The 24,985-nt window shown below is 29.5% G+C and overlaps 2 protein-coding genes across 4 annotated transcripts; both read right to left on the minus strand.

Moving 5' to 3' along the window:
- Window positions 1-4,482: 4,482 nt before the first annotated feature.
- Window positions 4,483-11,936, minus strand: LOC145187835 (ATP-dependent clpX-like chaperone, mitochondrial). Of its 2 annotated transcripts, none has more exons than XM_080064323.2 (11): window positions 11,719-11,936; window positions 11,197-11,415; window positions 10,681-10,853; window positions 10,345-10,525; window positions 9,679-9,813; window positions 6,744-6,908; window positions 6,376-6,464; window positions 6,097-6,261; window positions 5,671-5,952; window positions 5,379-5,471; window positions 4,483-5,030 (listed from the first exon to the last, which is right to left on the minus strand). In XM_080064323.2, the coding sequence occupies exons 1-11, from the start codon at window positions 11,837-11,839 to the stop codon at window positions 4,848-4,850; spliced, it is 1,806 nt and encodes a 601-aa protein (XP_079920449.2). In that variant the 5' UTR covers window positions 11,840-11,936; the 3' UTR covers window positions 4,483-4,847. The 2 variants fall into 2 exon arrangements, with proteins under 2 accessions (XP_079920449.2, XP_079920448.2); XM_080064322.2 differs by having other exon boundaries at window positions 9,679-9,858.
- Window positions 11,937-15,034: 3,098 nt separating this feature from the next.
- LOC145187592 (uncharacterized) lies at window positions 15,035-24,361 on the minus strand. 2 transcript variants are annotated; one of them, XM_090066420.1, is made up of 3 exons: window positions 24,174-24,361; window positions 17,847-18,013; window positions 15,036-15,704 (listed from the first exon to the last, which is right to left on the minus strand). In XM_090066420.1, exons 2-3 carry the CDS (start codon window positions 17,976-17,978, stop codon window positions 15,099-15,101), a joined length of 738 nt encoding a protein of 245 aa, XP_089922546.1. In that variant the 5' UTR covers window positions 17,979-18,013; window positions 24,174-24,361; the 3' UTR covers window positions 15,036-15,098. The 2 variants fall into 2 exon arrangements, with proteins under 2 accessions (XP_089922537.1, XP_089922546.1); XM_090066411.1 differs by lacking the exon at window positions 24,174-24,361 and having other exon boundaries at window positions 15,035-15,704; window positions 17,847-18,229.
- Window positions 24,362-24,985: the final 624 nt, after the last annotated feature.

Here is a 24,985-nt window from a genome sequence, read left to right on the forward strand (position 1 = left end):
AAATGTGTTTATAACTTATTAAAAAGTAATTTATATTTTTTATGATTTTATTTCTCTTTTAATCAGATATGATCTTAAAAAACATAAATTATCAACAGTATCATCGTTTAAGCTAGTTCTTAAATTAGTAACAAATAAACCAGCTGCACTAAAACTTCTTTCTGCTTCTATAGAAGACGGGGGAAGACTTAGCATGGCATTATAAATCTTTTCTAAAGAACTTGGCCTGTTTCCAGTGCTTTCGAGAATTGCAATTTCACGTTTAATGCATGTCAAAACTTCTGAGGGGAAGATTTATAAGTTATCCCTTTAGTTTTACCTGCTGCTGAAGCTGTATTAGCTATTATTTCTGCTAATTCTTCACCTTTAGTTTTTTTTCTTAATGGTTCTTCATTACAAGTGTACTCTAACTCAGACTGATATGCTTCTTCTACTTCCTCATGTAGAAATAAACGTAGGTATATTTCTCTAGCAGTTTTAGCAATTTTACTTTTATGTGGGTATTTCAAAAGATTATCTGGAAATTCTGAGTCTGATTTATAGTCAGCTGGGTTATGTAAAAAGCACAGTAAACCAGCAATATTACAACTTCTTCTTTCAACAATTCTCTCCGAGACAACAGTAAATAATTTTTGACCAATGTTAGTATTTTGTTCTTTAAGATTTTGTAGTAAAAACAAAATAATTTTATCAGATTTTATCAGATCACAGTCTCTTTTCCCTAGTTCCATAACACTTAACTCTACAACATGTAGAGCCTGAACAATATCAGAAATGTGTTTTATTTCTTCTTTTAAAATTAAATCTGTTCTAGATATATCAACAAGACCCTTTGCAATAACATTTTTTAATTTTAAGAATCGTTTTAACATACTTATTAGCGAATTCCATTTTGTTTTAGTATCCAAAATAGGCTTGAGTTCTTTTCCTAAATCTGTTCTACAAATACTTTGAAGGGAATCGTTTTTAAGTGGAGATTTTCTAAAAAGTTTGACTATTTTACGAACCTTCAATATGATAACGCCATAGTCCTCATTAAACTGGATTTCCTGTGAAACAGAGCTATTACTTTCCTCATTCCAGCATTCTTCAGTGTTGTTTTCATCATCAGGGTCGGAATCAGATGTTTCATTTTCAATCTCATCAGTCATTATTTCTTCTTGAGTTGTTTCTATTTCTAAGCATTTTTTCTTGTAAAGAATATCACATACAGCAAGATGAATTCCATGGCAGTAGCAAAGTTGGTGTATAACTCCCATTTCTCGTCCCATTTTTTTCATTACTGATGCACCGTCAGTAACACATCCAAAAACATCATTGATCAAATTTAAACCAAATTCATTTAATTTCTCAATAACAATATTAACAGCTCTTTCTGAAGGCAACGAACCATTTATTCTAATCATCCCAAGACCATAGTAACATTTGTCTGAACAATGTACATTGAGACATAAATACCTTCTAGTTTTACCAGAAGTCCACTCATCAAGAAAAATTGAAAACCTTTCTCCTTTTAATTTTTTTTCCTGAAGCTCTTGAACAACTTTTAACTTAATTGAGTTTGCGTAGTTCATAACAATTGTCTTTATAGCATGTCGGTCATCAGGGATTTTAAGTCCTTGAGCTTTCCAGCCATTTTTAATATCTTTGCTATTGGCCAAAGTTGCAAAAGGGATACGATCAACAGCAGTTAAACGAGCTAATACATCTTCAGCTTTGCTACCTGTATTACTACAATAGGTAGCAATACTTGGCTGTATATTTTTAGACTTCTCTAAAATAACTTTTGTCAAATAAATTTTATGTTTGTGCTCTAAATGATACAAGAAACTTGAAGTTGATGAATGGAATTTAAGTTCAACTGAACAATGTTTGCACTTGTATGTTGATTTGCCTTTATTTTCCAATAAAAAGTGTTTCCAAACTTCAGAGCGGTTTTTTCCAAACGACATTGTAAATGGTGGTTAAGAAACGGCACTATGAAAAAAGCATTGTTTTTGTTTGTTTATACTAATATTTGACCGGATGCCGGAAAATAAAGGCAAATCAACATAGAAGTCAACACAAGTCTTGTTCGTTAAAAAAACGCTTTTAAATGTTCGTAAAAATCTTTGAAACAAAAAAACGCTAAGTTGTTAAATTAAAAAAAAAATTAATCGATTAATCGTTTGTTAATTAATCGATTAATGATTAATGGTTTTTAATCGATTAATCGTTAATCGTTTACCACCCCTACTGCAGATACATTTCATCAAAAAAATAATACAATGATTGCTTATTTTGTCCTCATTTAACAATAACTTTAATGATTTTGTTGAATCAATTCCACTTGGTACTAACTTCTTTAATTGTGACTTTGACAATAAAAGAAGTTGTTCCAAATAACGCAAACTAACCTGAGATGATGAATATCTTTGCAATTTCGAAGAATATGGAGGATGACCTCTAGATTTGAAAAAGATTAGTTTTAAAAGTTCGTTAAGTAAATAATAGTAATTCCCTTCAACAAAGTTGTGCATATAAAAGACACCAAATTATTTAAAATAGATAAAATTCGTGAGCTTACGATTCTTGATAGTTCTAACCAATAAGGAAGTGGACAACTTTTACAACGCAGTTTTACATGCAAATTTTATCAACACTTACTGATTCGATAAAAGGAGCTTCTTTTGAATGCCACTGAAGTCTACAAAAAAAAAAAACTCGTTTTCCATATTTTTAATACTTTAGTTCAAAATGATTTATGCATAAAATGTCTGCTTGGTTTCCAATCTTTTCTGCTTATAAATTTAATCCGTTTTTCTTCTAAATTAGCATATTTAGGAAAATAACTTTCTTTAAATCTATAGCCGGTTCGGCAATTAACCACTGCGCATTTATTTACCCATAGTCTTCACAACTAACTTCAGTGAGGAAGAATGAAACACTACATAAATACGTAGTATTCGATAAATGTTATATATGAAACTAATATAAATGTTTAGTTTCAATATACATTTACAAGACCAAAATGCATGTCGAACAAAGTAATCAGCTAAGGATAAATAATAGTCTAAAGTAATTCTCTCTCAATTTGCGATTTTCTAGATCCTGCCTGCCAACAAAACATTTCTGTTGTTTTGGATCAAAAAACTTAGTTTCTATATTAAGCTTATCATTGAAAACTAATTGTTAATTATATCTATTGATAGTAATAGAAACAGTTGCACAATGCAGTTAATATAATATAATAATATAATAGAAACAATCGTGCAATATTAGTTATAGAACTACCTATAAAGTTATTATTACTAAAACTATATATAAAGTTTGTTTTTTTACTACTTAGGGCATAGTTTTCACCAAACGGAAGCAGGAGGGGCAGTTTGGGTCCGTGCTCCTGTTTGGTTAAAATCTCACTGGTCTTTGGGCAGATACAGCGTTTTTCAGGGGGAGGGCGCACTGTTTTTGTGCATAATGATATTTATGTACAAAAAGACAACTTCTATAACCCTTCCTCAAGATCTGTCTTTGCATACACAAATTTGTGTTTTCACCAGAAAAAAATTGGTATTTAATGAAATTTTGATATATCTAGCATATCCTCTGCCGTTATTTGGTAAAACGCAGCAACTTAAGTTATTGCCTGTTTATAAATCACAATTTTTCTCTCTAAGAGAAGGGGTGGTCATGATGCATCATGATCATAATGTAGCATGATCCATCATGATCATAATGTAACTAACATCTATGGTGGTCATGATGCATCATGACCACCATAGATGTTAATTTGCTAGATTGCTAACAGGAAGTGGTTTGCCTAACGTTGCAGTCTTTTCATGCACATTTGTTGGTGGAATTCTTCAATCACATGACATCTGAATCTGAGAGGCGTATGGAATATTTGAAAACAGTCAAAATGAGTAGTCCACCCTTGCCTTAAAATGATCCAATCTAATATTTCCTCTCGTTGTTTAGTCGTCCAATGACTTTACGTTTTTTGTTCACGCTATCAATAATTGGTGCTCTCAATGGAGAAATGAAGTCAACTACAACGGAAATGGCCTTTAATCTTTAAATTTTAAATGAGGAAAATATTGAAACTTAATTTGTATTAATAACGTCTGACGAACTAAATTACAGCAAAAATATCTCTAAAATTAGAATCAGTCTTCGCATTAGTTTATCGAATGAAACAAACAAAAATCTCTGAGGTCAAAAAAGAAAACTTAAATCAAAATGGTTTGATAATAAACTTTTGTATACGCATATTACAATGTTTTTAAAGCACGTTAGGCCAGCAAGTTTAATGTGAAATTAACTTATAGCGAAAACATTCAAACATTAAAAATAGTTGACGAGTAATGTTTCTAACGTCCCTGATAGAATTTATTCCCTTTTGCCTTATTAATTTCGTATGTTACAATTTTAATTTACATCTATGCCAGAACAATGTAATTAATGTAAAGCTCGTATTCCTTTACTACTGTTATGTGAACAAACTTTGTCAATTTACACATGAAATATTTACACAGATTTAAAATTTCCAAAGATTATCAACCACAAAAAAGGTTGCCTTTTTACAAAAAGAAAATAACTGCCTTTATGTTGGGAAAAAAAAATTACTACTTTAAAGGAAAAGGGGGTTCTGCCAGAAAATTAAATAAGATTAGATCTTGAAAGAAGTTCTATCAAGACTAAAGCAGGCATTAACCCTCAATCTTATCCAACAAATGGAAATCTAAACTGGAGCTAAATTTTTTTTGTTTCATATTCTACCCGTATATAATAAATTTAAAATACAAAAAATACACAAACATAAATATAAACCGAAATGTATGCAAATAATTTGTTTTATCTTGAATCAATCATAAGCAAGAAGTAGCTTTTATGACGTCATTATCCTCTTCTACAACCTCTTGGTCGTTTTCTTTTATGACTCGAGTCTCGTACCCAGGTTTTTTCTTGCCTAAAACGGTATCTTCATCGATGTAGACAGCAGAAATTTCTGATCCAGGAACATCAAACATTGGATCAAGTAAGATCTTTTCCTACAAAAAAAAAAAAAAAAAAAAAAAAAAAAAAATACTAACAGACGTATTTTTTAAATTGACTAATTAATTTTTGACCAGTTTAGGGAGTTACAAATATTGTACCCTAAAATTATAAAGATATTGTAAAATAAAGCAATATATAATCGCTTATAAAGATTGTTAGCCCACTCACAGCACCATATGTTGAGTCAAAATTTTAACTAGCTAAACTTCAATTAAATCACACCAACAAAACATGTTTGTGGAGTCAATTAAATTAACTACTAAAAAAAGATGCTATTCAACTACTGCTTTAACAAAATGCGTTTGCTCGTTAAAAGTCGAACAAAAAAATAATAGTCTTACTAAGATGGATTTCAAACCCCGTGCACCAGTCTTCCGCTCTTGAGCCAAAGTTGCTATTTTGTGCAAAGCGTCTTTAGTAAAATGTAGATCAACCTAGAATAGAAGATATTCGTGCAACTTAAAGTAGTAAAAAAAAAAAAAGGTCAAATTTACTTCTATGATATTCTCAACTAATATTAAGGATATAACCAATACCATAAAACTATAAAACAAGTAGAAAATTTGTGCGAACGTTGATAAGCTTTTTGAATTTCATGAAAACGAAAACTACATTTGGGAAAATTACTCTTACCTTGTCCATTTTAAAAAGATGCTGATATTGTGGTATAAGAGCATTTTTCGGTTCAGTTAAAATCGTAACTAAAGCATTTTCGTCTAGCGAGTTGATGGAGACTAATATTGGCAATCTGCCAACAAACTCTGGTATCATACCATATCCAATCAAGTCTCGAGCTTCAACCTGAGAAAGAAGAATATCGCGCTCGTTTCTTTCACTTGCTACTTCTTTGGAGATTGTTTTCAAGTCCATCGGTTCATTAGATTTTCTTTTTGCGGACGAACCAAAACCAAGTGACTAACAAATGATAAAATCAACGAAAAGCTTGAAATGAAATATTTTAATGAAATATTTTTTTAAAATACCTATTATGGCAATAGATTTTTATATAATTATCTAAACGATATATAAAAGCATCTCTTATGGGAAAAATGTTCTTACTTTATCCTGCTGTCTGCGTCTTACTATATCTTCCAAACCATTAAATGCACCAGATGCTACAAACATAATGTTGGTAGTATCAACAGGGACATTTTCACCCCGCATTTTCCTTGAAGTTCGCTCCGGAACATTCACAACAGTGCCTTCGAGCATTTTTAACAAACCCTATACAAAAAGAATAAAGAAAAGTTTTTATAATCGGCAGGACTTAGATAGCTGATAGAAAGGGAATTTTAGATAATCCTATTATTTTTACAGTACTATCAAATTAAGGCTAACCTGTTGAACGCCCTCCCCGCCAACATCTCTCACTTGATGAAAGCCAGACACACAACTGATTTTATCCACTTCATCCAAAAATACTATACCTTAAATCCAAAGCAACACTTCAAGTTAAAAGAATTAACATTTAAGTAACATTTTAACAACATCACACTTTTATAGCTTTGACAATTATTGTGATTTAGTAGATAAAAATTGTTAAGCTACAAATAAATAAGATGTAGCAGAATTAAATAATTCGTTTATGACAATATTGTCAGTTCCTAATATAAAGAAATATTTAGCAAAGAAACAGTATTGAAATATTCCTTTGTATAAATAATTAAATATTAAATTTGTATAAATAATAGATAAAAATGAGCTACCCTGCTGAGCTAATTCAACATTGTAATTAGCCTCTTGAAGAAGTTTTGTGATAACTGATTCAATATCTTCGCCAACATATCCAGCTTGCGTAAGTGAAGTACAGTCACACATGGCAAATGGGACATCAAGACATTTGGCTATAGTTTGAGCTAATAAGGTTTTCCCTAAATTTGAATGATTAATTTTTTAAAATCTTTTTACACAAATACTCAGTTAATATAAATGTTCATCATCCAGCTTTTTATAAAGGAGGCCTCCTCAAAAAACGAGGCTTCAAACTAAACAAAACTTTTATCATGGCTAAAAATCTTTATTGTATTTCTAAATTGCTTTGCTTCTTCTGATTGCCACAAATTGAATACTTTTAGCCTAAATGCTGCACAAATCTAAAAACTTGTTTAGATATAGAGATGAATAAAAATGAAGTCAAAATAAATTGTTTCAAGATTGTGAATAACAAAAAAAAAAAATCAGGATTCAACACTCATTTACTTTCATTCAACTGGAATTTGTTTTTACAATTTTTATAAAGCTTCTTCAATAAATATCTACTAATGTGTAGATTAATTTATCAGCTTTTTTTAAGTTGAATTCAAATAAAGATTTGCATCAGATATAAAGTGTTAACTCTTAATGTAAACATTTGCAGCTAGTGAAATAGCTAGAAAGTAGAAAACCTAGAGTTAGTTTCATGACAAATACTAGAAATAGTTTGTCATAGCAAAACATGATGGTCTTGAATAGAAGCTGTCCCAAAAAAGCGTATTAAACAAGAGAGAAGACCTTTAGGTCAGAAATAAAATTTGGAATTATCACATACAACAAATTAAAGACATTGGGGACTTTCAGTTTGTTCAGTTTGTTACTGGAAGAATAAACATGATTTTTTTTTATTGCAATCTAAAATTGTAACTGATCTTTAAAGTTGCAAATGAATAAACTTGAATTGAACCACAAGAAGTTCATCGGAAAGAGTAAACATTGTGGGGAAAGGAGTAATTAATAATAAATATAATTGCTATCAAAAAAAAATTTTTCAAATAGCATTACAACTTTATAAGCATATAGAGTTTGAAATTAATATGTAAATTATAATGTCCATAAATTACTGATTTGATTTGTAATTTAAAATTAAGTATTAATTCAAATGGCACTTGAATTTGGCTAAACATTGATTATTTAATGTATTTAAGTTGTACTTGGTTGCTAGTTTAAGCCATTCTAAATATTTCTCATCATCAAAGTCGATTGATCATTTAGTTTTTAAATTAGTGCTATGCAACCATTAGCAGATATTTATTGACTGTGATCCTTTTATACAGAAATTTTTGTTAATAATAAAAAAAACACTAATAAAACAATTCAATTTGTAGTGAGTTTAGAAGAGATTTTGCAAAAAGTAATGTATCTACATCACTATCATTTTTAAATGTAACAAGAGATATCTAAAATACAGTTGAACCTCAGAACAAATTTGTCTATCTCTAGTAATCTTGAAGACCATTGAATTTGATATGAATGTGTTAACTTCACAGTTTAAGGAGTTGAGTAAAATTAATTTTTCATTTGCAGAAAGGTTGTATACTGCTTAGTGCCAGTTAAGCATAATATATAAGTCTATGATACCAAAAACTTGTTTTATACTTGGATCCAGCAACTGAAGAAAGCATCAGGTTTAAAAGGATGAGATAATGCAGACTCTTTTTTTTCATTAGTGTTTGCAGTCTTCCTCTGTATTCTCTAGAAATGTTCTACCAACTCCTTAGTAACCACAGTATTTTACAAAGTCATCAAAATTTTTGAGTAAAGTTAAAAGTTTTATGTGTAAAAATTTTAATAAGCTTCAATTTTTGAAATAAATAAATTTGTAAGCCAGAAGCTCACTTTCAAATATGAAACTGACCCATTCATCAAACATTTATAGTTAACTAGACAAAAAAACATGGATTTAATCACTCACTTGTTATTAATATTCAAAACTAAGTGCCACAATTTTACAATAAATATTTTAAAAAGTTGCTCTTGGATAAATCATGTGAGCCACTTTATTAACAAACTTAATACTTGTCAAATTAAATTTTTTTAAAAAAAATGAAATAGGACAAAATTAAGTGAATAACTTTTTCAGTTAACACCAAGCAAAGCCACACTTTTCCATACAAGTTTGGATAATTTCAGATAAATTCAGAAATTTATTAGAATTATTTATACAAAATAATATAAAGATTTTGGTACATAGTAGAACATCAGAAATGAAACTTTGTAAAACATGAAAATTTTGTATAATTGTTAATTCTGAGAATTTATATTTAAAAAAAAAGTCTTTTTAAACATTATAAATAGAATCTAGGTTTTGTCAAATTATTTTAGTGAGTTGTAGTATGGCACTATGGGTTTGTTCACCAAACCCTGAAAATCATAATAAACCCTTGTCCTGATTCTTTATTGTAGCAATATTTTTGTAAAAAAAACTGGTCACTTTGAAGTTGATCCTGCCCCTTGTAGCTTGAACTCTTGGATTTTTTTTTAGAACAAACCAAAACAAATATAGTTAAAATAAACTATCTTTGAATTACGGATAAGACTGATGTTAAAGATTGTTAAATTTTAGCTGCCTCCCCCCACCTTTTTTTTTTTTAAAAAAAAATAAGAATTGGAAAAAATTTTTTGAATAGGAATGAAACTGAATTTAAAAAATTGTTGTCAGTATTTTAATAGATCTTTTAAAACTTTATTCCATTTTAATACTTAAACATTTAGTAAATGCTGATTGAGTGTTGCATCATTCACCTTAGATTACAGTGGAGTTGCTCAAAATGACGATTTATAGATTAAAAAAAATCTTAAGTTTAGCAGAAATATTTTCAACATTTTTAAAGCTCATTTCACACTTTTTACGTAGATAACATAATGTTAAATAACAGTATAACTCACCAGAACCTGTGGGTCCTAACAGCAAGATGTTACTTTTGTCAATTTTTATTGAATCATCATCATTAATTTTGTCTACACATAATGGAGGTGGTGGTTGCAAAGGCTCCTTTAGACTGTCAGAAACATAAACAGCTCCTAATGGAGAAGATGCATTCTTACCAGACGCAATTTGAAGGAAATCTAACACAAAATAAATAAAACCAACCCTAACAAACAACAAAATACTGTTTCTATTTTATTAAGCTTATCAAAATTGATACTACTGCCAAATAATAAGCTCTTGTGTAATAATTATCACCTTAAAGATAATTTTGTAAATATTTTTATATCATTTTATGTATATCCTTAGAACATTTTTTTTAGTATATTATGGAATTATGTTATATTATGAATTCTAACATATAGTCAATATAAATCTGGACTAAACAAATTTTATAACAATTAATTTTCAGCCATTGTCCGTTCTTAAATGTATATTTTTAAAATTTATCCAACTCCAGTTAAAGTACAAGATTTTACTCATTCCTGCATTTATTTATTAAAACATCTTGAAGACTACTTAAAATAATTAAGAAAAAATTTAACTATAATGTTGATTTACTATATGGTTTGTCATTCATTTATATGCCAAAAAATTGGTAACAAAAAATGGTGAAATATATTTACCCTTAGTCCGAGATTTTGCTCTTTCATCTTGGAAACTAATACCATTGTTTTCAGATATATTAGCATCAGCCTGGGCAGGTATATTTACAGACAGTCGTTTATAATGATTATATACAGCAACTGATAGCACTTTTTTAGCAACTTCCTGCCCTACCACATACTTAGATAAGTACTCATAGATCTAAAATTTACAAAAGCAAATTTGAAGTGTATATGGAAAGATCAGCTTTAATGAATTTGAAGAGAAAATCTGCCAGAAAAAAATCAGTGTTCACTTTTTCAAATGGTTAGACCAATATTTTAGAGTTAAAGTTTTCTTAGATAGAGATTATTTACCTTCTTAGGCGGAGGCGGTTCTTTCAATCTTTTTAATTGGTTGTTAGTGTAGGATGATTCCTGCTGTTGTGTTTGTTGGTGTCTTTCACTGTGAATTGATCTTTTTGACTCCAACTCAGATAAAACCACAAAAAAGTTTTGACACTTTTCACACTTAACAAAACGTGTAGCAGCTACAACAAACATAAAGATGACTATAAAAACAAAGTCCTTTTTAGTCAATTGCCTTTAAAAAAAACTTGATTATATAATTTGCAGATAAACTGATGATTATATGAAAATTAAATAAGCTTAGTAAGAACTAATTATTTTGCTTGTAGCTACATAATTAACTCTTACTTAACCAACTCAAGACTATCAATGTATGAATATTTAAAAGGACCATCAATATATAGTACAACTAAGCTGTTTGAACTAGTCTTTGTGCAAGGCATAAAATAGTATTCATAAATACTGCAAGCATATTTATAAATGTAGAAAAATATAGACAATTTTTAAAAAATCAACTAAACATACAAACAAATGTTTCAACTTGGGTACATGGCTCCCCACATTTTGGACAGCACAATTGATTTCCTTTTCCATTACCACTTGTGCCTTTCCCATTACTAGAACTACCACCATTAGTAGGAGAGCTACCATTGCTATCAGCTTTCTTAAAAATTTTGACAGAGGTACTAAATGATGCGCAACATTGATGATTGCAGCCATGCTTTGCCAACCATACAACTTTTGCTACAATCAGCAATAATTATGTTAAATTCTTAAAATTCTATTACAAAATTTATAAAATTTCATAAAATATTTTTTGAATTTCCTTTTTTTTTTTTAGTTTGAAAATTATTGCTCAAAAATTTCAAAAAATCTTTACAATAAGATTTTACAAGCCGCTTAATACTTTAATTTTAAAAAAGTATACTGCTTAACAGATAATTTAGATATTCTGATGAGTTAGAATTAAAATAGAAACTGATTTAACTAAGAAGTATAGACTCCTAAATACAAAAGATAGATACAAAAAAGAAACTTAATGCTTACCATTTTTTCTTAAATTCTTTTGCAAATTAAGATTTGAAAAACAGCTAGTTGTTGCTGTAAATGTTGAGTAAGTTTGCAAAGAGCGATGCAGTGAATATAAAACTGTAGTAGGCTTTTGCATTCTTGTACTTTTACCTTTTAATTTAACTTACATGGTATTTATCATTTTATTTTAAAACTAATTAATTAAAAATAAACGTCACAATTATAACAAAGGGAAAAAAAAAAAAAGTAATTAAAAAAAAGAAGGTAAATTTGTTTAAAAAAGTTATGCTATTTTGTCTTTGATGATAGTAAAAGAGTACAGATCTTTTAGGAAACTTTTAAAATATAAATTTTCGTTGTTAAGTAAGCAGCTACATTTATTTAACAATACTATCTGTTAATTTATGTTTCGTGAGTTACAATTGTATGTAAAAAATTATCAAATAACTCTTTTTTTAAATTACCGAAATCATTTGCTTCATAGTAATATAAGCTATAATGCAAGGAAAATTTATTTTGGTGTAAAATCTCGTCAACCACCAACACTGAATACTACGTCACAAACAAAATAATTTAGAATTCGTCGTTGAAGTGACGCTACAGAAAAAACGGACAGATCGATACCCTTGAAGTCCAAGATGGCACACTAAATCAGAAATTATAACGGAAATGCACTTTTTAAATATCTTTAAAACTACCAAATAAAAACGAAGGTCTGAATATAAATTACTCTAATTTATAACGTTTTTACATTAATTCAATTCTTACATTCAGGGTAGCCACGCAGCAGGAACCTATTTTGGATTTTTTGTCTGGGAGTGGGGGGAAGGGAAAGGGAAAAGGAGGGGTAAATATTGGCGGAAACAGCTCCAAGTTTGGCGAAGACGTTTTATTTGCTTTTTTTTAAGCTTTACTTAGATATTCAATACTTTTTAATATACGGGGTTTACTTGAAAATTTTATTTGTTAACTTTATGCGACTTTGCATTTGTTCTATTGAAGATATTAAAGAGAAATCCATTCCACAACCAGTTTACCCTTACGACTTGAAACCAAATCACGCTAAAGCACAGGTCCGTTATCTTGTGATTTAATCAGATGTAGAAAACGTTTTTGCAAGCACTTTTTAAAATATATTTGACCTGTAAGTGTGATTATACAGAAGTTTTTAGAAATAAAGTTGTCCTACAATTTTCTTCAGCGAGTTCTTGAAGACCATATTCATTTTATACTTTTGTAACAAAATTACGAAAAAAGTCCATATTTTTTCCCTAAGTGAGAAGCTTAGGTTAATCTTGAAGCCGTTGACAACTTTTCTGACCACTTTTTTATCTTGAAGTTCTACTCCTATTCTTTCATTACTAGATTTTGTTTGATTGATTTTGCTTGAGAGAAACGTTGAGCAATACGACTAATGGTGTATGGATGCATTTGTAACTCTTTTGCTATCAAGTTGAAGCTAATATTAGGATTTTCCAAATATTTGCGCGTAATTTTTTCTCTAACGTCTTTTTCTTTCATCATTTTTAAAACAAATTTTAATTACATGGTAAAACTGGAAAATTTCTTTTTGAATCACAACACGTTGTAAACAAAAAACAAACACAATTAAAAATTCATTAATACAACTACTGAAGAAAATAGGGTTTTAATAATTTCACATTAATTTCGTTTACGCGCTTTAATGTGCGGTTGGACTATACTACTAACGTAACCAAAATAGTGATCGTGTTACGTTAATTTGAATGACATTTAAATAGTTTTCTATTTTACGTATATAAAACCTGGAAATTTTACATATAAATTTTATAGCGAATATGTAGCGATTTCTGTCATTTATATATGACAGATACCAAAGCATTAATTTATATGACACACACCAAAGCATTTTTTAAATCCATTTGAAAAAATGTTTAATAATATGCATACACAACTCATTTTAAGACGTGTAGGTTAAACTAGGTAAACCTTGACATCCAGGGAAACTTTTTAGTAAACACATAAAATTCGTTACTTGTTTAAAATCTGTTAACCGCGGACCTAACAAAGTCGTTCGCTATACGAAAGTAATGTTTCAAATGATAAATTTTGTATAGTATAAAATAAATATTTACTTATACTATATAATTTCTAAATAATATCTAGATATCAAATTAAAATCAAAAAAATATGTTTTCCCAAAATACTTATTTTACAATATAAAATTTATAATTTGTCACACCACGGTATGATAGGAGTAGAAATTTCGGTTTTGATTACAAGTACCATTTTACTAAGTATATGTGGTATTTCATGACATATTTTTGGAAAACATTCTCACTCCCCTAAGAGCATTTTCTCGTTCAGAATTAGATTTATAGTGAGCAACACTACTTATACTCATAGATGTCTTTGTCTAATAAATTTAAATACTCAGTTGAGCTTGAATTAGATTTTTCTACGGCAACACTGACCGAACTTAACGATAATTATTGCAATTAAAACTACAACATTATATGGTAAACTTTTTAAGAGAGAATAGATCATTTAGGGCTGGACTTACTTAACAACAAAAATCATAGATGGAGCTCACTTAAACGACAATAAGTTAGACAAAAACTATTGATTTATACCCCTTTTAAACCAAAAAGAAAATTTTTAATACAATCATTTTTTACTTTTATAATTTTCTTTTTAAAAGTGCTTCATTACAGTAACAAAATAAACTTCTTCAACTTTTATTATGAACCATAAAAATATAAACTTCTTCCACTAATTTAACATAAATATTATAAAAGAATTACAAAATCCAGGTGTTTATGGTGCGAGAAATTTTGTATATAAACTTAAGGAGAGGAAGCAAGTTACACAACCAACCTCCAAAGCAATAAGTCGTAGGATATAAGATAATCTTATTTTTGTTTAAGAACAATAAAAAAATATCAACTAATAAAAATATTCTAGCAAAAGATCTCAATTTTTTTACTATTGCTAAAAATACTTAAATTCATAAAGTTTTTGAAAGAAACTGAAAAAATATTACAAGTAATAAATAAGACATCAATATTAAAAATACCTAAAAATTATAACTTCTAAACACAGAAACAAAGTTAATGTTTTTTCAAATACCAGTATGTATATATATATATATACACATATAATGCAATAAATATTTCCATATGAAATTATAACTGTATATAAATGGTGTTTTAAAGGCTTTTATTATCATAAACCTAATTAGTCCTATATTTGTTTTAGAGTTCTTAAAAAACTTACATTAAGCACTTTTTATTTAAACTCACTTTTATAACTTTTGGTGTAGATTTTGTAAAAATGTTTTATTAAAAATCTTTTGATTTTTAAACAGCAGAAATTTTTTAAAACCTTCACCACAAATGAAATTTTTAAAATTAAGACTACTGTACTTTAAATTTATATAATAAAAATCCTATTGTTGGGCAGATGACTGCAATAAAACAAAAGCAAAAAAAATAATGTGTCCATGTATAAGAACCCAAGGTACCTAAAGGTTCATTAGTTTTTTTTTGTGTATTTGGAAATACGAAGTCAGTTTTCATAAGATTCGGCAACTCTTCTAAATTGCTAATGCTACAGTCTAACACTGCACATGTTTTTTCAATTCTTTTATCAATAACATTCAGATAATCAACAATATTTAAGTCATGATGATCAACAATGAGACCTGGTTTAACTAACTTTAAAGGCTTGTCATCAAGAAGGCTATGTAACTCACTCTGTCCATCAAATAAATCACTGTCTTCATTATCATCTGACAGAAAATCAAGGTCACTTTTTATTTCAAAATTTTTCAGAGTGTCAAAAGCTGTGTCGATTGGAATATCTATAGTCTGCAGATTTTTTAAGTTCAGATTCTCTTTCTCTTTACTTTTGCAAAATTCTTCATGCAATATACTATGAGGCATGACAGGAATCTTAATGGTCTTTAAGGCATGCAGATCTTGTTCTTTGTATATTTTATTGGCTAGCTTGATGTCAGATATCTAAAAATACACATATTTATAACTCAAAGTAATACATACATAGATACATACATAGATACACAGATACATAGATACATACATAGATACATTCATAGATACATACATGCATACATGCATACATACATGCATGCATGCATGCATACATACATGCATACATGCATACATGCATACATGCATACATGCATACATGCATACATGCATACATGCATACATGCATACATGCATACATACATACATACATACATACATACATACATACATACATACATACATACATACATACATACATACATACATACATGCATACATAGTCAAGAAACTGACTCCCCAATAAAAGAGAAGTAAGAGCCGGTAATCAATAAATGAGTCCAAGCTTAGTGCCAATAACTGAAGAGACTAACAAATAATTGATTAGGAATCCACTATTAGTTGATAACTTGAAATAATGAGAAAATGTAAATGCAAAAAAAACAAAAAAGCAAAATGTTCTTATAGTTATCAGGCAACCAAAAAAGTTTGTGCGGTTTTGCAGATCCATAATGAATACACATAAAAACAGTTTTAATAAAGTTTATTCTGAAAAATAGTCTCCTTCAGCAAGAATAACTTTCTCCCATCGTGAAACAAGCTGGTATATTCCATTTTTATAAAAGTCTTGAGCTTGGTAGCTAAAAAATTGAATTAACTCATTTTCGAGATCTTCTCTATTTCGAAACTGTCGATTCCTCATATGATTATCCAGTGCCAAAAACAGGTGATAGTCACTTGGCGCAAGGTCTGGTGAATATGGAGGGTGAGGTAGAATCTCCCATTGTAAATGTGCTAGAGTTTCCCGCGTGATTTTTGCGGTGTGTGGTCTGGCATTGTCCTGGTGGAATACAAAACCTTTTCTGTTTGCCAAAGCTGCTTATTTTTGGTGAAGAGCAACCGAAACTCTGTCCAATTGGGCTGAGTATATTTCAGTAGTGATGGTTTGTCCTGCTGTAGTCCACCATACACACAGTAAAACCTTCTATTGGTGAATGCTTGGTTTAGGAGTCATCGGTACTAGATCGTTACTGGCTAGCCAATGATATGTTCGTTTTTTGTTGCAGTACATAATCCATTTTTCGTCGCACGTCAACATCCGGTCAAAAAATGGCACTAAATTGTGGCAGAAAAGCAATTGTGGCAGGAAAGCAAGCAGCAAAAGCAGAAACAAATATTTAAGCGCTGTAGCTTGTTTGTTTCACTCAACTCATAAGGTACCCATTTGCTCAACTTCCAACGTTTTCCAAGTTGGTGCAAATGTAAACGAATAGTTTCATCACTCACATTAAATCTTAAGGCAAGGTCCTGACATGTTTGACTGGAGTACTGCTTGATTGCCAGCTTGATATCCTTGTTGTTTACGATTGATGGTCTTCCAGATCTTGGTTCATCTTCAAGGTTTTCATTTCCAGAAGAAAATTTTTTAAACCACTTTTGACCCATCTGTTCTGCTATGGTACCTTCCCCAAAAGCAGCGCATATCTTACGACAAGCTTCTGCAGCTTTGGTTCCAAGTTTGAACTCATAAAGTAAACAGGCGTGAATTATCGCATCTGACACAGCCATACTCCACTTAAGACTTTTAAATTTAAAACGCACTAATAAAACTTATGAAACACACTGATTGATTCTCCTTAAAACAAGCTTTAATTTATATGGAAAATCATCCCCCCACCACAACCAGTTTTCTTAATACATTTCTTAGAAATAGGCAATTAGGATAAACCACAGGAACTTTTTTGGTTGCCTGATATTTAACAACTGCTATAAATTTATAGATGATAGCTATAAAGTTATAGATTCACTTAGAATAATAAATAAATGATCTTTAGTTGATGTAATTTTAAGAAAGTAAAAGGTATATATTAAAATAGGCTGTGGAATAACAAACTCAAAAAAATATCAAAAAGTTATATTGGTTTTAGTATCTGTTCTAATTTACATTTTTGTATAAATATTTTTGTAAGAATTTTTTTCTGGAAATCATTAACACATAACAAATATTAACAAATACTAAAACATTAACACATAACAAGTATTAACAAATACTTAGCACAGTACAATGTCTTAAAAAAATGAATCAAAATGATAAAAATAAATATAAAAACTCACATTGCAATGAAACATAAGAGCAAGCTTTTGCAATGTATCACCATCTTTTAAGTCAATGTGTATGAACTCACTTTTTTCTCCAAACAAACTTTTTTCTTCAATTTTTTGTGTAGTTCGTGTACGATTTTGCATATCTTCATTCAATTCATACAGGTCATCTTTTGAGACTTCAGAGAAATGAAAACTTTTTGAATTTAAAATATAAACATTTTCATTGGATAAAAATTCTTCAGGTGATTTTACATTATCTTTGATATTGTGATACTTTTCAAGAAAAGATTTTTGCAAGGACATAACTACCAAACCATTTCTAGGATATGCTTTTTAATTTTCCTTAAACTTTCTGAAATATATATATATATATATATATATACATTATTATATTATATATATTATTATATAATGTATATATTTTTACAATACTTGATTAAATGTATGTGGTTGCGTATATATGATGAACAGATAAATATTTATCAAAAAAAAAGGATTATTGAAATATCAAATAGTAATAAGATAATATAAACAACAATGTACTATCTTAATATTGGATTTTGTAATATTTAAGTAAGAATTTATAAGCAAAGAGTAGCAGAAACAAAGTTGAGGCATCTTCTTTTTTATCATTTTTGCTTGGTAACAAAAGATTTTATGGTAGGTAGTAGCTAACATTACTTGTTAACTTTCATTACTCTCTATACTTTTATGTTGCTTTTTACTTTTTACAACTTTTATTTGGAAAAAATATGTTTTCCTTTTCTGTAATGTGATAGCTGGATTTAAACTTGTAAATTATTACAAAGCAAGGAACATAAAGAAAAATAACAAGTAGTACAATATCAAATAATTGACAACAAAAAATATTTCATCAATTTCTAACAGTAAATTTAAAAATCATAAAGAAATAAGTGATAAAAAAGGCTGCTACTGTAACTACAATATGAATTGATTTTGCTACTTATTTAAAGCTTTGGTTTAAAATTTTAAATTTGAAAAGCTGGGTTTAAAAGATTGTGTTAAAAAATTGTATTAACTTAACATAACATAGCCTAACACTACACAATACAAGTGTAGTACAAACTCATACATTTTAATAAAATTAAAACAATAGATGTCAAAGATGGAAGAAAGGATCAAAGAACGAAATGCAAATAGGTATAGTGGATTCAAAGAATGGCAAGTGATGAGACAAAAAAAAGAGAGAAGTGTATGGAATTGCCAAAACACAAGACACTAGAATCCTCTGAAAATGGATATTGTTGGATTAGTTTAAATTAAATTTAGTATATCGTAAATTTAAAATATTGTAATATTTAGTATATAGGTAACTCCTACAATATTTATATCAACCATAAAAGCTTCATGTCTTTCTAAAGAAGAAGTTTTTGACTGCATACTTCTTATAATCAGTATATTTTAAACATGACAAACTTCTTTCTACTATATTATAAACATGCTGGGTAAATTGTTCTTTAAGAGATTTCTTTTCAAGTTGAGGATAGATTAATATATTTTCTTAAAAGAAATGTAAAAAAAAATAAAGATTTTTTCTGAATTGTACACTAACGAGCTACCAAGATTTCTAACAACATTGGTGAACTTTACTTTATAATTATAATTTATAACTTTACTCAATTGTCAAAATATTATCAATAATAGATCAGTTCATACGAAGTTTGTCTATAGTCTAACAGCTTAACAAATCATATTGCAATTATTTAAAATTTGCATAAATGGCTTCTATATACCATTCCATGGCTACTTTATACCATTCTATGGCTATAGTATACCACAGAAGGAACTGGCTTTTTATTAAATATAAGTAAAATCAATTAAATATAAGAATTGGCTTTTTAGATTTATTTGCTTTACTTTCTTCTGAAGAGAATAAACTGTTTGTGATATATATTTTAAGTGTTCTGTTTTACCACTATGATCCAGATTACTAAAAAAAAAGTTAAACTAAAAAAATTTAAATGGTTTTTTCTTTCAAAATAGATCAAAAGAATTAAATTAAGAAAAAAAGTCTTTTAAGTAGGCTAATCTTGCTCATTTGAAATTAACTATGATTTAAAATGATATAAATTACAGTAAATATATGGGGTGAAAGTTATATACATACATTAAACCCTTGCAAAACTTGATTTGAACCAGAATGTGATAATAGCTGATCGTTATGAAACTTTATTATTACGTTTATAAAATTCTTGTCATTAAAGTTAATTGATGTAAGTTATGAGTCAAGTCATACGCTATTTTTGTAGTTGTCGTATTTACATTTTATGACTTGACTAATAACTTAGTCAAGTCGTACGCTATTTTTGTACATAATTACGCCCTCGAGAATTTTTTGTTTCTGTATAAAAGTTGTAAAAGAATTGAATAAAAAACAGTAGAAAATAAAAGTAAACAAAGTTGTTGTATTTACAAGCTATTTCGGCAGTATGGCATCCATGGCAAAAATGATTGGAAAATTTGATGGATCTGGGGATGTTGTAGTGTGGTTGAAAAAGATCAAGCTGGTGGGAGAGCTGCAAAAGTTGGGCGATCTTTCATTGATCATTCCGTTGTTTCTTGAAGGCAGTGCGTTCGCATTATATGAGCAACTTGGGGAGAGCCAAAAAACTTCCGCTAAGGACATTGAAAAAGCCCTACTAGATGCGCGTATATGCAAGTACACATTGATCCGAGTTTGTGGGAGCATCAGAGGGTAATCTACAAAGAAGAAAAATACTATCTTACACGTCTTGGTTTTGGGTTAAATTCTGCTCCAAAAATAATGTCTTCAATCTTAGGCAGCGTGTTGAATCTAGATGCAGATATTAGTGAAGCAACTGACCACTACATTGACGATATAATTGTTAATTTGGAAAAAACATCAGTTGAAAAGGTCGTAAATCATTTGGCGCGTTATGGATTGGTAACCAAAGAGCCAGAGCAATGTGATACTGCACGAGTATTGGGTTTGCAACTATTTAGAAATGAAAAAAAGGAGCTTTGTTGGAAACGAGGAAACACCATTCCAAAGTCACAAGATATCAAAACTGAAAAAGTAACACGACGGAAACTTTTTTCGATATGTGGACACTTGTTAGGTCACTATCCTGTTGGAGGTTGGCTCAGAATTGCCTGCAGTTTTATAAAACGACATAGTCAAGGAGATGCTTGGGATGATCTAATCGGAGATCAAGCTCAGTCATGGTTGATTGAAATATTGCGCCGATTGGAAGTTAGCGATTCTGTGAGAGGAAAATGGAATGCTGAAGGAATTCAAAATGGAGCGACATTGTGGTGTGATGCAAGCAGCATGGCAATGGGGGTTGCTATAGAATACAATGGCGTAATAATTGAGGATGCAGCTTGGCTTCGAAGTATAAATGATGTCATGCATATTAATATTGCTGAATTAGATGCTGTGGTGCGTGGGATAAACCTAGCTGCTAAGTGGCATATAAAGAATTTGTCAGTATTCACTGATTCAGTAACAGTTCATGGATGGTTAAAAAGTATGCTGACTGAAAGTCATAGGGTTCGATCAAATGGATTATCAGAAATGCTTATTAAAAGAAGACTTTCTCTATTGCAAGACTTAATAAAAGAATATAATATAAACATCACCCCACTAGATGCATTTGCAGTTGATGGTTTCCAAGCTTACAAGCAGTTCAGAGATCGGAGATGGAATGACGGTGAATCTGTCGATGTGTATTTGGCCAGTTTGCGTCAACTTATGAATTTGGCCGATATTGAAAGAGAAGCTACAGTAACATTAATCATTGAAGGAAAAAAGCTCAAAGCATTAGTAATGATTCTAAAAAGTGTTGTCAACGGTATTGATGCTATTATTGGTATGGATGTCATTAATCGCTGTGGAGGAGTGCACTTGTACAATGGAAAAATTGAATTTGGTTTTGTTTCAATTTATACAGAGAAACAAATTGTTGGTATAAATGACAAGGATTTTGATGCTTACTTTGATGGTACAAAGTGGACTGCTAAATATAAATGGAAACAAGGTCAACCACAACTAAGAAGTTCTGTCGCGCAGTACAAGGTAAAACCCCAGTTGATACCTCAATTTAATAATGAGATGGACTTATGGGTGAAAAATGGCTGGTTGAAACCATGCAACAAAGAAGAAAAAAGTACAGAAGGGATTGTCCCGTTAATGGCTGTTGAGCAGGAAAATAAAGGAAAGGTACGACCTGTTCTGGACTTTTGCGAATTGAATCAGTACGTTAATTCGCATAATGCCACAAGTGATGCATGTGATGAAAAAGTTAGAAAATGGAGAACTCTTGGTGACAAATTTGCAACACTCGATCTTAGATGCGCATATAGACCTTCAGGGAATGGGATAGTGGAGCGTAACCACCGCACAGTAAAACGAACAGCTGCGAGGGCACAAATATGTCCGTTACTAGCGGTATTTTGGTACAATGCAACACCAACGGTGTGAACAAATGAGAAATCTGCACCTGCTTCTCAGAAAAATATGTACGTCTGGCGTCTACCAATTCAAGAGGAGAAAAACACTGAAACTCAGGAAAGATCACAACGAGTTATGGAAACTTATGGAATTGGAGAAAAAGTTTACGTTCGCCCTGCTGATGCAAAGTGCACTTCAGTTTGGAAAATTGGTACTGTAACTGACATACTCACAAACACAAATATTGAAATTGATGGTGTACCAAGACATGTGCAAGATGTGAGAATAGCTCCTGCCTCAAATGTTTCAAACGCTTCAAGAGAAACTATTATCAGTGAAAAGATCGACAGCGATGAAAGTGATTTTGAAGATTTAGACATTTTTGCTGCACAAGAGGAAGAAACCGAAGAAACAGTTGTTGACGATGAGGAGGAAGCTGGTGGCAGAGAAATCGTCGAAAATTTATTACCAGCAATCAGACGATCAACCAGAGAAAGGACAAAGCCGACATATTTAAATGACTATGTTACTTAAGAACTTTAGTTCTTGGGGTGATGTGATAATAGCTGATCGTTATGAAACTTTATTATTACGTTTATAAAATTCTTGTCATTAAAGTTAATTGATGTAAGTTATGAGTCAAGTCATACGCTATTTTTGTAGTTGTCGTATTTACATTTTATGACTTGACTAATAACTTAGTCAAGTCGTACGCTATTTTTGTACATAATTACGCCCTCGAGAATTTTTTGTTTCTGTATAAAAGTTGTAAAAGAATTGAATAAAAAACAGTAGAAAATAAAAGTAAACAAAGTTGTTGTATTTACACAGAAATGTGCTTTAAGATTTGATCCATGTCTATTCTCTATGCTTGAATCAGAAGAATTAGATTTTTAACCCTTCTGTATACAAATGTATGTAAAAACTTCTTAAGAAGTCCAATTTTTTTTTTTTTTTAAATGGTATCTGGCCTACTTAATTACAGAATTGTAAATGTAAATGCCTATAATCTATATTAAGACATTTGCTGAGCTATTAAAAAATACTTAACTTTATAACTGTTGTGCTAAAGTGAAATTAAAGTACATTTAATTCAGGAGAGATTGCCATTTGAGGATTTGCCATGCTTTAGAATTTTGTGCTCATTCAACTAAAAATGAGTAACACTTCAGTAGTAGTTTGCATGCTTAGGAGTAAGCTGCTTGTTTAGAAATTTAGCACTTTTTGCTTAGTTTGTGAAAAAATTTATTTTCCTGAAGTTAAATATTTTTTTGAAAAATTAACTTCAAAAAAAAAAGAAAAGAAAATTAGGGAAAACTTTTCAATAAATAAGATGTATTAAATTTCAATTGAAGAGAATCAGTTTGAATTTAAAGGCATTAGTCTCTCCTCTAAAACAAATGAAAATAAAACCGAGAGCTTTTTTTTTTGAATAAAAAATTCCAATAACAGTTAACATACATTGTTTTGTGTTAACTGTTGTTAGAATTTTTTAAATCACCAAAACTTAAACAAAATTTTAGCCTTCAAGATAATTTTAAAAAATTTAAAAGGTATTATGATTTAAATACTTTTTGGTTTGTTAAACAAATTTTGAATAAAAATACGCATAATTTAATTGAAAATTGATTTAACTTATTGCTTTCATTTAACAATTAGAAAAAATATTTTAACTCGTATTTGCGTCTAGCTTAAAAGATTTGGAAGAAATCAAATTGACGAAACCATTGAAAAAAATTTTATGTTAATTTTTGTTTTTGTAAAAATTTATGTTTTCTTACCTAAAGACAAAAAAAAATTTTAGTTTTTAGGTAAGGAAACTGCAATAGAGTATAATTAATTCAATAGAATGTAAAAGAAATCAACCATAACTTAATACTTTGTAAAATAATTTTACCTACCTCTTTAACCAATATAGATATTCCAATTACGTTAGGGACAAGTTAAAAAAAATCATAGTATTATTTTTATCAAAAATTTGTCTTTAAATACTAAAATAATTACTTATTATCCCTGATGTAAATTTTTTTTGATAATTTTCATTTTAAGTCGTCATATTTTGGCCATTTTGCTTTTAAACACAAATTGTTTCTTACCGTACGAAACAACATAAACCAAATACGTTTAGGAGATGAAACCAAAATTAGTGCCTTAGCGTTAAATATTTTTTCTTTGTCTTTTTTAGACATTTTTATAGTCATCAAAAATTAAAAGCACAAAATAATTTTTATATTTTTAAGGCTGTTATAATTCCAACTTTACTATTATTATTATTTTTTTATCGTTGTTATTGATTAGTTATCAACAACAACAAAAAAAACCCCGCCGTTTGTTTGACAGTTCTTTAATATCGAGTATTGATACATGAGATATGGGTTTTTTTATTTTTGGCTACTCTCCTACTTTGAGATTTTAACAAATAGTTTAAACGTATTTCATTTTTTTATTTTCATAAAAAAGCACAAATCAAATCTAGTTGATCTTGAATCGTAAAAATTAATCGTACTAACGGTAATCCTTAAAACAGAAACACATTTTCCGGGTCTTCTTAGTGGGAAAATACGAAATGACTTCTTCATATGGTATTTTATTGGCTAAATGTAAGAAAGCTTCAAATATAGTTGAATGCAGTTTCTTTGCATATACTTTTTTTTCTTTAATTGTTTTTTAATCAAGTCTGATACGTTGTGCTTTACAAGATTATTGAGTTTTA

This window comes from Hydra viridissima, unplaced genomic scaffold (assembly GCF_058129835.1).
Source record: "Hydra viridissima isolate aposymbiotic clone 2 unplaced genomic scaffold, HvirCarnegie_v1 scaffold_1, whole genome shotgun sequence".
In the NCBI taxonomy this organism is placed as follows: domain Eukaryota; kingdom Metazoa; phylum Cnidaria; class Hydrozoa; order Anthoathecata; family Hydridae; genus Hydra; species Hydra viridissima.